The sequence below is a fragment of the Cnephaeus nilssonii genome, assembly GCF_951640355.1.
Source record: "Cnephaeus nilssonii genome assembly, chromosome: 9".
In the NCBI taxonomy this organism is placed as follows: domain Eukaryota; kingdom Metazoa; phylum Chordata; class Mammalia; order Chiroptera; family Vespertilionidae; genus Cnephaeus; species Cnephaeus nilssonii.
In genome coordinates, this window is record NC_137080.1 from 85309932 (window position 1) to 85322330 (window position 12399).

Here is a 12399-nt window from a genome sequence, read left to right on the forward strand (position 1 = left end):
CAGTGTGGTTTCTGCAATAATACTCTTAATAAAGATTAATGAATTAAAAATTTCCAGATTACAGTGGTCACTCCATGGTTCACATTTTGTATCCAACTTTCTGAATTTCTTAACAAAGTTATTTCTATAAGGTTCATAGCTAAGAAAAATAGGGTGGGGGGGGCAACGTATAGCAAGCCTTGGTAAGGTTTAAAAATTAAAACCTCAATTTTGGAGTTATACTAACAGAAATTTTATCTTTAAACCTAATTTAATTTAAGTAGATAAAATCTGAATTTTAATTTTTTAAAAATATCCAATTTTGTCCTAAAAATGCTTGCAAGTAAAGAATCAAGAAAAGTGCATTCCTGTCTTTAACCTTTTGCACTCGGATGTCAAGTGTGACTCGACACGGTTAGCATCGAGATTAAAATTACTCTTTGAATGTATCAATAATTTGAAATATAAAAAAATCCAAATAAATAAGTTTGTATGAAAAGAAACTCCAGTTTTTTATTCTACTGCCGTGCTTGTAAAATCTGGGGTATTTAAAAAATTAAATCCCGAGTAGAATAAAGGAATCGAGAAAAAAGCAAGCGAGTGCAAAGGGTTAATACTGTTTCTTGACAAAGTACAGATAAAAGTTTTAAAAACTTTTTTGGTTTAACATATTTATCTTCTCAATTTTAATATAGGTACAACTTTCAATGACTAAGTACATTGAAAATTATATCCTTCACAGAAGCCAAGGAATGAATTGAAAAATCTCCATAGAATTAAAAGACACTTACCTGGTTTACCAGAGAGAAGCCATTTCTTCTCCACATTCCTGCATGTACTTGGGCACATAAAACAAGACATCTAAGAGGGTGTTCTATCAACATGGGTGGGCTAAGTTCACTCTGTATATACAAAAACAAAAACACGAAGGTCTCAACTCTGAAGAATACTGTTTGATAGAGATGGAAGTATTAAATGAAACACAAGTTAAAATTCTTTCAAAGTATGTTTGTGTGGTTAATTTTATGTCAACTTGGCTAAGCCATGGTACCCAGTTTTTTTAAGACCAGTCTAGATGTTGCTCTGAAGCTATTTTGTAGATGTGATTAATATTTAAATCAGTAGTCTTTGAATAAAGCAGATTATTCTTCATATCAGGGGGTGGGCCTCATCCAATTAGCTGAAGGTCTTAAGATAAAGACTGAAGTCCCCCCAAACATGAAGAATTTCTGCTTCCAGATTGCCTTTGGGCCTCAGACTGCAATATCAAAGTTGGGAATCTGGCCTGGCCTGTCAAACTGCTCTGCAACCATATTTCAGACTTGCCAGACCTCATAACTGCATGAGCCAATTTCTTACAATAAATCATTCTCTGTCTCTTCCTCTCTCCATACATAAACATGTGAGTGCACACACACATACACTCTTCTTTTTCTCTCTTTATTGATTCGGTTTTTCTGGAGAACCTTGACTAATAAACTTTGTGTTTCAAAATGACTTCAAATACATGAAGCATAATAAACAGGCATTTACTTTTAAAGTTAGTACTACTTACTAGAGGTAGGAGCTCTGGAAATTTATATGCCACTTCACTTTTGCTTAATAACACATGCAAACCTACATGGAAGAACAAACAAAAATGTATTTTTATAAGTGAAACTCTTTAGGAGAAAAAAAACCCTAAATATTCACTTACCTTTATATCTAACTTCTTTTCTCTTTGAAAACCTATCATGCTACATATTATGATATAGAATGAATTACATTAATAAATAAAGCTTTATTCTCGTGAACCTCTTGAAACTAGTCTTAATTACATGTACCAACATACACTGATAACATTTTCTAAGTAAATGTTAGACATAGAAACATAGCAAGAGCAGCCATATAACTATCAAAGTAATTTATATATGTTTGCCAACTTTAACAGTCATATTTCACTTGGTAATGGAGTTTCTTCCCATTTAAAGTACTGTAGTGAGAGATCTTTCTGGAAACTGAACAGAGAAACTGGCCCTGGGATTCACCGTATTGATCCTAACCTCAGAACTAAGTTCTCCAGAACTTCCAGTTTAGGATCAAAGCTCTTTAGTTCCTAAATGCAAAGGGCTTGTTCATAGCTCAACCTTGGATAATTCTGTTAACTAAGAATTAATTGTCCTGTTTATCTTACCTTATAATAGAGAAACATGCAAATTGACCGCACCTCTGCTATGCCCACGATTGGGCCGGCAGGAGGCTGGGGGCGGGACTCCGGGTGGCATATCCAGCCGTTGAGAAGATCAAGATGGCGGTGCCCAGTGGCCGGGCCCATGCCGCCGCTCCCGGGGGTGCCTGGGGCGATCGGCACCCCGGGGGGGCGTGGCCGGACCCATGCCGCCGCTCCCCGGGGTGCCTGAAGCCATCGGCACCCCGGGGGGTGGCGTGGCCGGGCCCATTGGCACCCCGGGGGGGGGGCGTGGGCGGACCCATGCCGCAGCTCCCGGGGGTGCCTGGGTCCATCGGCACCCCGGGGGGCGTGGCCGGGCCCATGCCGCCACTCCCCGGGGTGCCTGGGGCGATCGGCACTCCGGGGGGCGTGGCCGGGCCCCTCCCGCCCCTCCCGGGGGTCCCGGGGGGCGATCGGCCACCCGGGGGTGCGTGGCCGGCCCCTCCCGCCTCTCCCGGGGGTCCCAGGGGCCGAGGCTTTCCAGGCCTTGGGCACCAGCGGGGAGCCTGCACCGATCGCAGGAAACCACTGGGGGTCGGCTCCTGTGATCGGTAGCAGGGAAGCTGGGTGCGGCGAGCCCAAGGCCAGGAAAGCCTGGGGCGGAGGCTTTCCTGGCCTTGGGCACCAGTGGGCAGCCTGCACGGATCGCAGGAAACCACTGGGGGTCGGCTCCTGCGATCCTTAGCAAGGATGTTGGGTGCCGCCCGGGGCCAAGCCCCGACCCTGAAAAAGGCAGAAGGCGGTGGCCACAGCCAAGGCCTGGGTCCCTGGTGCCGGCAGAAAACTGGTGCAGGCAGCCAGGTGAATGAAGGTCTATTGCACGAATCTTCATGCAAACGGGCTACTAGTGTTGTATAAACAGAGAATGCTTTTTTACAATTTTATCAGTAAACTAGAGGCCCAATGCACGAAATTTGTGCAAGGGCCTCGGCCCCCGCCACCACGGAGGCTTTGTCTGGAAGGAAGGACATATGGTCTAATTAGCATATTATGCTTTTATTATTAAAAAATAGAAGCCCGGTGCACGAAATTCATGCACGGCGGGGGGTTGTCCCTCAGCCCAGCCTGTACCCTCTCCAATCTGGGACTCCTGGAGGGATGTCCGACTGCCCGTTTAGGCCCGATCCTGGTGGACATCCCTCTCACAATCCAGGACTGCTGGCTCCCAACGGCTTGCCTGCCTGCCTTCCTGATTGCCCCTAACCACTTCTGCCTGCCAGCCTGATCACCCCCTAACCACTCCCCTGCCAGCCTGTTTGCCCCCAACTTCCCTCCTCTGCCAGCCTGGTCACCCCTAACTGCCCTCTCCTGCAGGGTTGATCACCTCCAACTGCCCTCCCTTGCAAGCCTGGTCCCTCTCAACTGCCCTCCCTTGCAGGCCTGGTGCCTCCCAACTGCCCTCTCCTGCTGGCCATCTTGTGATTGCCATCTTGTGTCCACATGGGGGCAGGATCTTTGACCACATGGGGGCAGCTATATTGTGTGTTGGAGTGATGGTCAATCTGCATATTACTCTTTTATTAGATAAGATAGAGGCCTGGTGCACAGGTGGGGGCCAGCTGGTTTGCCCTGAAGGGTGTCCCGGATCAGGGTGGGGTTCCCTTGGGGCATGGAGCGGCCTGAGCAAGGGGCCTGTGGTGGTTTGCAGGCTGGCCACGCCCCCTGGCAACCCAAGGGGAGGCCCTGGTATCTGGGATTTATTTTCCTTCTACAATTGAAACTTTGTAGCCTGGAGTGGAGCCAAGCCTCCTGCTCCCTCCGGGGCGGCAGCCATTTCTGTGGCAGTTAATTCACCTTCTACAATTGAAACTTTGTAGCCTTAAGTGGGTGAGCCTGGCCAGGGTGTGCAGAAAGCTTTGCTTCCCCTGTTGCCGGCGGCAACCCTGGCCTGCTCTCTCAAGCTCCATTCTGCCGCCATTTGTTTGAATTTGTTTACCTTCTATAATTGAAACTTTGTAGCTTGAGTGGAGGCTTAGGCCTGCAACAGCTATGGAAAGCTTGGCTTCCTCTGTTACCTGGGAAACCTTGCTCTCTGTGGCTGTAGCCATCTTGGTTTGGGTTAATTTGCATACTCGCCCTGATTGGCTGGTGGGCATGGCATATGTAGCGGAGTGATGGTTAATGTGCATATTACCATTTTATTAGAGAGGATATTGGCCACTTGGTCAAGGCTGGTTTGAGGCTTTCCTCATCCAAGAAGACTTGCTTTATGAATCCCATTCTAATAACATATACAGTACTCTCAGCATTTGCCACTCAAGCTCCACTAGCACACACTCCAAGTTATTCTTGAACTGTTTTGGGTATGCTTACTTAGCTCTCCAATCCTACCTAATAAAACAGTAATATGCAAATTGACCGCACCTTCGCTACGCCCAAGCCATGCCCACCAGTCAAAGCCACACCCATCAGCCATCAGGGCGAGTATGCAAATTAGCCAACAAAGATGGCAGTTAATTTGCATATGCTGAGGGAGGGAGGAGTGAAGACTGAAGACAACTTAGAAGGAAGAGGGAGGAAAAGTGGAAAGCAAGGTGGCTGCCAGAGGGAAAGCCCGGGCGGGGCGGAGCTGGGCGGGTGGCAGCGGCACGCGGGTGCAGGCGCGGCGGCCGAAACGGTGGTGGCAGTGGCAGCGCACGTGGCCACAGTGGCCGCTTGCAGGATTCTTCCTGCAAATGGGCTACTAGTTAGATTATAAGCATTCAGGCCAAGGCTTGTCAAACAGAGTGAGACAGAATGCTCAAAAATGTTCAATGAGACCCCTGGCCAGTTTGGTTCAGTGGTTAGAGGGTCATGGGTTTAATTCCCAGTCAAGGCACATACCTCCGTTGTAGGTTCCCCAGCACTGGTAGGGGCATGTGCAGGAGGTAACCAATCAATGTGTCTCTCTCACATCAATGTATTCTTTCTCTCCCTTCCACTTTTTAAAGAAATCAATGGAAAAAAAATATCCTCAGATAAGGGTAAAAAAAAAGTTCACTGAGAGAGGTGAGGGAGCTTAATGAGGTAGGCATAAAATGGTAAATTTGAAGGTATTGACTATTTTCTTTGTGGATAATTATCAGTATCAGTTACCACCCATACAACCAGATTTTTAAAGGCAGAAAACTCAGCAGCTGAGTCTGAGCCAGGACTTACTTTCCTGCATTCCAGTTGAATACTTTTTTACAGCACTATGGTGATACTTTCCCATATTGAGAATCAAGTTTAGTATGCTCAAAGCACTTTCAAAAAACAAAACCGGGCCCGAATAAGTTACAGGAATTAAGAGATTTCTTCTTACATTCTCAACTTCAGTCTAGGTAGTTATTTGCTGTACTACTAATATTCAGGTGTCTAAGTTATCTTATATCACCATGATTGCAATAACAACCCAAACGCCTTCAGAAATGAAAGAGGGATTATTACTATTGATCCCATGGACATTGAAAGGATAAAAAAGGAGTACTATGAACAACTCTATGCCCACAAGTTTGATACCTCAGATGAAAAGGACCAATTTCTTGAAAAAGAAAAACTACCAAACTTACACAAGCAGAAAAGGATAACCAGAACCAGCCTATATCTGTTAAAGAAATTGATTCAATAATTGATTCTCTCATCATTGATGTTTTGATCTCTCTCTCTCCTTTCCTTTCTGATATAATTAAAGAAAAGAAGGAAGAATGAATACCAATTCACCACAATCTCTTACACACACAACCACTTTCACATCATATTATTACTGAGCTAGCTACACACTTAAGATAAATCACAAATTCTGCAATGAGTAAAAATAGCTAGCTTCAGATCTTCTCTTTTCTAATCTGGAACTAAAGGAAACAATAAATATTACGTGAGGAGGACAAGCATTCCTGAATCGGGAAATATGAAAGGAAGTATACTGAAATGAGTCTGCAGAGATGGACAAGTACATTTCAAAGTTTTTGGCTGCTGCAAGGTGGCAGCTTCAAATATTCTACCAAGAATAAATGGCTTGTAAATCAACTATTTACAATGAAAAAAAACCATCACCCCAACTTGGGGCTCACTCTTGACCTGCTGCTTGAAAAGGTTATCAATAAATGATTAAGAAACAGCTTATGAGATAAAATCTAGGGTGGTTTCAATTTGTCAGCAATCACTTAAGCAAACTTAATTATAATACCTACCTCATAGACTGATGTGATGATTAAATAAAGTTGATATACATAAAACTCTCAGACTGTGAGGTACATATTCAACAAACATTAACCACAAAAAACCCCCCCCAAAAAACACAAAACAATTTAAAATATATTTTCAGGGTTTTCATGGGGAGAAATGCTTTACCTGCAAGTAAGCGAGAAACTGGGAGGTGAATGCTGACTTTTTCTTGAGAAACACAGTATCTGATAGTTTCCACTGAATGTCCACAAATGCTTAATGTGACGGGCTGTTCACCATCAGTAAAACCACCATGACACTGCATCAGTACAGCAAGGCATTTCTTGTAAGCTTCAATTAACACTTTTTCCTTAAAAAAAAAAAAAAAAAGGTATTTTGTAAGTTACTCCAAAGTTAAATTTTTATAAAACTGAATAAGCACATCAAATTCAACAATGAGTAAGTACCTCAAATATTAATACAGGCAAAATCAAGCCCAATCATCCCTTCCCAACCTGGTCCCTCTTCCAGTGCCTTGTCTCAGTGAATGACATCTCTGTACAGCTATGGAAATCTAGAAGTTATTCCAATATCCTCCTTTCCCTCATTCCTCATTGTCCCATCTATCACCAGGCTATCAATTTCATCTTCTAAATTTCTCTCAAACCTGGCCACTCATTATCTCCAGTAACTCAAAGGAAAGTCAATTCTATTATAAATTCACTCTATTATAAATTCCCTACTCTTGCTCCCCTCCATATAAAGCAATTTTTAAAAATGCATAAATTGGACTATGTCACCTTTCTCCTTGGTAGTCTCTAATGGGTTCCCACTTCAATTAGAATAAAATCCAAACTTCCTTCCATGGCCTCCAAGGCCCTGCAAAATTTACTTAAAAATCTGTCCACTTCTCTACCTTTAACCTCTACGCTCCAACCAGAGACTTCTCACAGCTCCCCTAACAATTATACTCCTCATAACAGAGCATGATTCAACTGTCCCTCAGTCAGGAATATTCTTTACTGTTTGATCAGTTAACTCTGACATATAGCTCAGATCTAATGGAAGCCTTCTCTGACCTCCCAACTTAAGCTCTCATCTAGACTTTATAATCAAAACAAGAACAAAACAATTTTAAGATAGGACAAATATACCAACAGTAAAACTTTATTTTTGGATAAATTTGAAATTATTCTTTTTATATGCTCAAAATCTAGATGGGATAATGGAAGAAATAAAGACAGAAACATAAGATAAAGAGAGTATGGATTATTCCTCCTCTATATATTTTCCAAGTTTTTTAAAAAGACTTTAGAATTTTAACTTTTACTTAATTAATAGGTAGAAGAGGAAAATATGATGTTTTATGAGCTAAGTATCACCACTATCCTCTCCAAAGCTCCTTAAAATTTACTTAAAAATCTGTTTATTCCCCTTCTCCTCCATCTTTCTCCTATCTCCTATCCCTAGGAGAAACTCACGTCTAAAGCACACCAGTCCTGCATCATTGAAATAACATGTGTTAATTTCATCTGCAATGTGAAGGCTGCTTCCCATTCTGGTTCCATTTCAATATGCTGTCCTACTTGACGTGTAACTGGATCCATTCCCTTAAAGAAAGTGAAAAGATTTTAAATAAATTAAAATTATGTTTGTTCTCTTACATGAAAACTTAAAAAATAATGTAGAGGAAATACATACTGATTACAAAAACGTAAGAATTTTCAAGTAGTATGAGAAAGTTCAACTTCTTAAATTATATGTTTATTTAACATTCTCTAAAATATACATTAAAAATCCTAGTAAAGTATATAGAAAATTATTTTGGAGGCAATCTTCCATATGTTTTAAACAATAAAAAGAATACTTTACTGCAACAATCCTTCGAATTCTGTTTTAGGTCTGTTATCTATAGGAAAATTATTAGAAGAAGTCTGATAAAATGTTACTGAACTTATAAATGTATTTTATTCAAAATGACCAAAATAGGTATTATTTCTATAGATACCCCAAACACCACAAAACATATAAATATTATTATAAATTTAAACACCAGAGAAAATTTTTAAATAAACAATGTAACCCTACACCTAAAAGAACTAGATAAAGAACAACAAGGCCCAGAGTAAGTAGAAGAAAGGAAATTACAAAGTTCAGAGCAGAAATAAACAACATAGAGACTGTAAGAAAATACTATAAGTAATTACATGCCACAAATTGAACAACCTGGGCAAAATAGACAAATTCCTAGGAACATCAAATCTTCCAAAACTGAATAGGAATAATAAAAAACTAGAACAGACCGATAACAACTAATGATATTGAAGCAGTAATTAAAAAAACTCCCAGCAAAAGTTTTGGACCGGATGGCTTCACAGGCAAATTTTACAAAATATTCAAAGAAAATTTAACACCTATCCTCCTCAAATTATTCCAAAAAATTCAAGAGGAGGCAAGACTTTCAAGCTCTTTTTATGAGGACAACATTATTCTAATTAAAAAACAACAACAACAGATAAAGACACTACAAAGAAAAAAATTATACGCCAGTATCTCTGATGAACATAGATGCTAAAATCCTCAACAAAACATTAGCAAATCAATAAATGTGATATATCACATAAACAAAATGTAAGATAAAAATCACATAATCATATCACAGATGCAGAAAAAGCATTTGTTAAAATCCAGCACCCATTTATGATAAAAACTCTCAGCAAGCAAAGTGGGAATAGAGGGATCATACATCAACATAATAAAGGCTATTTATGAAAAACCTACAGCCAACATACTCAATGGGCAAAATCTAAAAGTGTTTCCCTTAAAATAAGGAACAATACAAGCATGTCCACTTTCACTACTCTTATTCAACATAGTACTGGACACCAAGTCCTTGCCACAGCAATCAGACAAGAAGAAATAAAAGGCATTCAAATTGGAAAGGAGGAAGTAAAACTATACGGAGATGATATGATATTGTATATCGAAAACCCTAAAGACTCCACCAAAAAGCTATTAGATCTAATAAATGAATTCAGTAAAGCAGCAAAATGTATCAATAATATTAAGAAACCAGTGGGACATTTTTATACACCAATAAAGATCAGAAAGAGAAACTAAGAAAACAATCCCACTTATTGTAACAAAAAAATAAAGTACCTAGGAATAAATTTAACAAAAGAGATAAAAGACCTGTACTCATAAAATGATAGGATATTGAAAAAAGAAACAGAGGAAGACACAAACAAGTACAAGCATATACTGTGTTCATGGATTGGAAGAATTAACATCATTCAAGTGTCCATACTACCCCAAGCAATGTGTACATTCTGTGCAATTCCCATGAAAGTACCAATGGCATATTTCACAGATTTATAACAAATATTCCAAAAATTTATATGGAACCAAAAAAGACCCTGAGTAGCCTCAGCAATATTGAGAAAAGAGAACAAAGCTGGAGGGAACACAATACCAGATATCAAACTCTAGTACAAAGTCACTATAATCAAAATAGCCTAGTACTGGCACAAGAACAGGAGTTATAGATCAATGGAACAGAACAGAGCCCAGAAATCAACCCATGCTTTTATGGCCAATTAATATTTGACAAAGGAGACAAGAGCATATACAATGGAGTCAAGACAGTCTCTTTATTTATTTATTTTTATTAAAAATATTTTAAAAAATATATATATTTTTTATTTCAGAGAGGAAGGGAAAGGGAGAGAGAGAAACATCAATGATGAGAGAGCATTATTGATCGGCTGCCTTCTGCACACCCCACACTGGGAATTGAACCCACAACCAAGGCATGTGCCTTTGACCGGAATCGAACCTGGGACCCTTCAGTCTGCAGGACGACACTTTATCCACTGAGCCAAACCAGCCAGGACAAGACAGTATCTTTAATAACTGGTGTTGGAAAAATTGGACAGATACATGCAAAAGAAAAAATAAAATAAAATAGGAAGGAAGGAAGGAAGGAAGGAAGGAAGGAAGGAAGGAAGGAAGGAAGGAAGGAAGGAAAAAAGAAAGAAAAGAAAAGAAAAGAAAAGAAAAGAAAAGAAAAGAAAAGAAAAGAAAAGAAAAGAAAAGAAAAGAAAGAAAGAAAGAAAGAAAGAAAGAAAAGAACTAGACCACCAACTTACATCATACACAAGAATAAACTCAAAATGGAAAAAAGAGCCCTAACTGGTTTGGCTCAGTGGATAGAACATGCCTGCGGACTGAAAGGTCCCAGGTTCGATTCCGGTCAAGGGCATCTACCTTAGTTGTGGATGCGTCCCCAGTAGGAGGTGTTGGGAGCGGTTATAGGGTTAAGCCCCAGACTGACCTGCTGGCAAAGTCGCAAACAAGTCCCAGCTTGGAGGGCACAGTCCTCTAAGCATAATTAAGCTTGATCTTGTAACTGCTCCCTAGATCTTTCCTGGGTAGCTAGTGGGCTGTGGGAGGGGCAGCAAGTGCTGACAAAACAAGTGAAACTTACAACAACATTGTAGATTACCTTGTTTGTCCCTGATTATAAATAAAGCCTCAGCTTTGCAGTCTGGATCTGTTCTGTGGCCTCAGCAAGGCACAGAAGATCCACCTAGACCCAGCTTTTTCTCTTTGTCTATCATTTCTCCATCCTTCCTGCTCAGGCTCGCTGAACCCTTGGCTGTGCTGGCGTGGCACAGGAGGTGTGCAGGAGGCAGCTGATCGATGTTTCTCTCCCATCGATGTTTCTAACTCTCTATCCCTCTCCCTTCCTGTCTGTAAAAAATCAATAAAATATATATTTTTTAAAAATGGAAAAAAGACTTAAATGTAAGTCACAAAACCATAAAAATCCGAGAAGAAAACAGGCAGTAAAATCTTAGACATCCCTTATACCATGTTTTTGTCAACATATCTCCTAGGACAAGGGAAATAAAGGAAAAGTAAACAAATGCGACTATATCAAACTGAAAAGCTTCAGCACAGCAAAAGAAAACATCAAAATGAAAAGAGAACCCACTGTATGGAAGAAAATATCTGCCAATGATATATCTGATAAGGGGTTAATTTCTGAAATATATAAATAACTTACACAACTCAACACCAGAAAGATAAACAACCCAATTAAAAAATAGGCAAAACACCTGAATAGACGCTTCTCCAAAGAGGACATACAGGTTGACCGAGAGACATACAAAAAAATGCTCAATGTCACTAACCATCAGAGAGATGCAAATTAAAACCACAATGAGATATCACCTCACACCTGTCAGAATGGCTACCATCAATAAACCAACAAACAATAAGTGCTAGTGAGGATGTGGAGAAAGAAAACCCTAGTGCACTGTTGGTGGGAATGCAGACTGGTGCAGCCACTGTGAAAAACAGGATGCAGGTTCCTCAAAAAATTAAAAATGGAACTGCCTTTTGACCCAGTGATCCCACTTCTGTGACTATATCCTAAGAATCTCAAAAGACCAATCACAAAGAATATATGCATCCCTATGCTTATAGCAGCATTATTTACAACTAGAGGCCCAGTGCATGATTTAATCATGCACCTGGTGCACCAGCGGGCTGGCTGTCCGCCGGTGCACCAGGCCTTCCGAAAGCCTCCTGTGCGGCGGAGGCTTTCGAAAGGCCTTGTGCCGGAGCAGACAGCCGGCCAGCTCCCCCGCTTTGGCTTTTGATCGCGGGGGAGCTGGCCGGCTGTCCGCCGGTGCACCAGGCCTTCCGAAAGCCTCCGGCGCAGCCATGGCACAGACGCTGAGCTCGCGGCGCCAGTGGTGCCGCGAGCTCAGCGTCCTGCTGGCCCAATCAGCTACCCCGGCCACCCTGAGTCCCGCCCCCTGCGCCTCCTGCTGGCCCAATCGTGGGCGTAGCGGAGTGATGGTAATTTACATATTACCATTTTATTATGTAGGATAGCTAAGATCTGGAAACAGCCCAACTCCCCATCAGTACTAGTAAATGAGTGGATAAAAAAAGCTGTAGTTGCCCTGGCCAATGTAGCTCAGTTGGTTAACTGGGCGTCATACGATGCACTGAAAGATTGCTGGTTCAATTCTCAGTCATGACACATGCCCAGGTTGCGGGCTCAAACCCTAGTG

The 12399-nt window shown here is 41.3% G+C and overlaps 1 protein-coding gene across 7 annotated transcripts in view; it reads right to left on the reverse strand.

Moving 5' to 3' along the window:
- UBR2 (ubiquitin protein ligase E3 component n-recognin 2) overlaps positions 1 to 12399 on the reverse strand; it is a 132923-nt gene that overhangs the window by 44745 nt on the left and 75779 nt on the right. For all 7 annotated transcript variants that reach the window (XR_013813987.1, XM_079780560.1, XM_079780559.1 and 4 more), the window contains exons 14-17: positions 7795 to 7923; positions 6500 to 6683; positions 1535 to 1596; positions 771 to 881 (exon numbers count right to left, since the gene is read on the reverse strand). Coding sequence is in view for 6 of the 7 variants with exons in the window: in XM_079780560.1 (XP_079636686.1) it covers positions 771 to 881; positions 1535 to 1596; positions 6500 to 6683; positions 7795 to 7923 (486 nt within the window). In the remaining variant the exon portion in view is untranslated. The remainder of the gene's footprint in view (positions 1 to 770; positions 882 to 1534; positions 1597 to 6499; positions 6684 to 7794; positions 7924 to 12399) is intronic.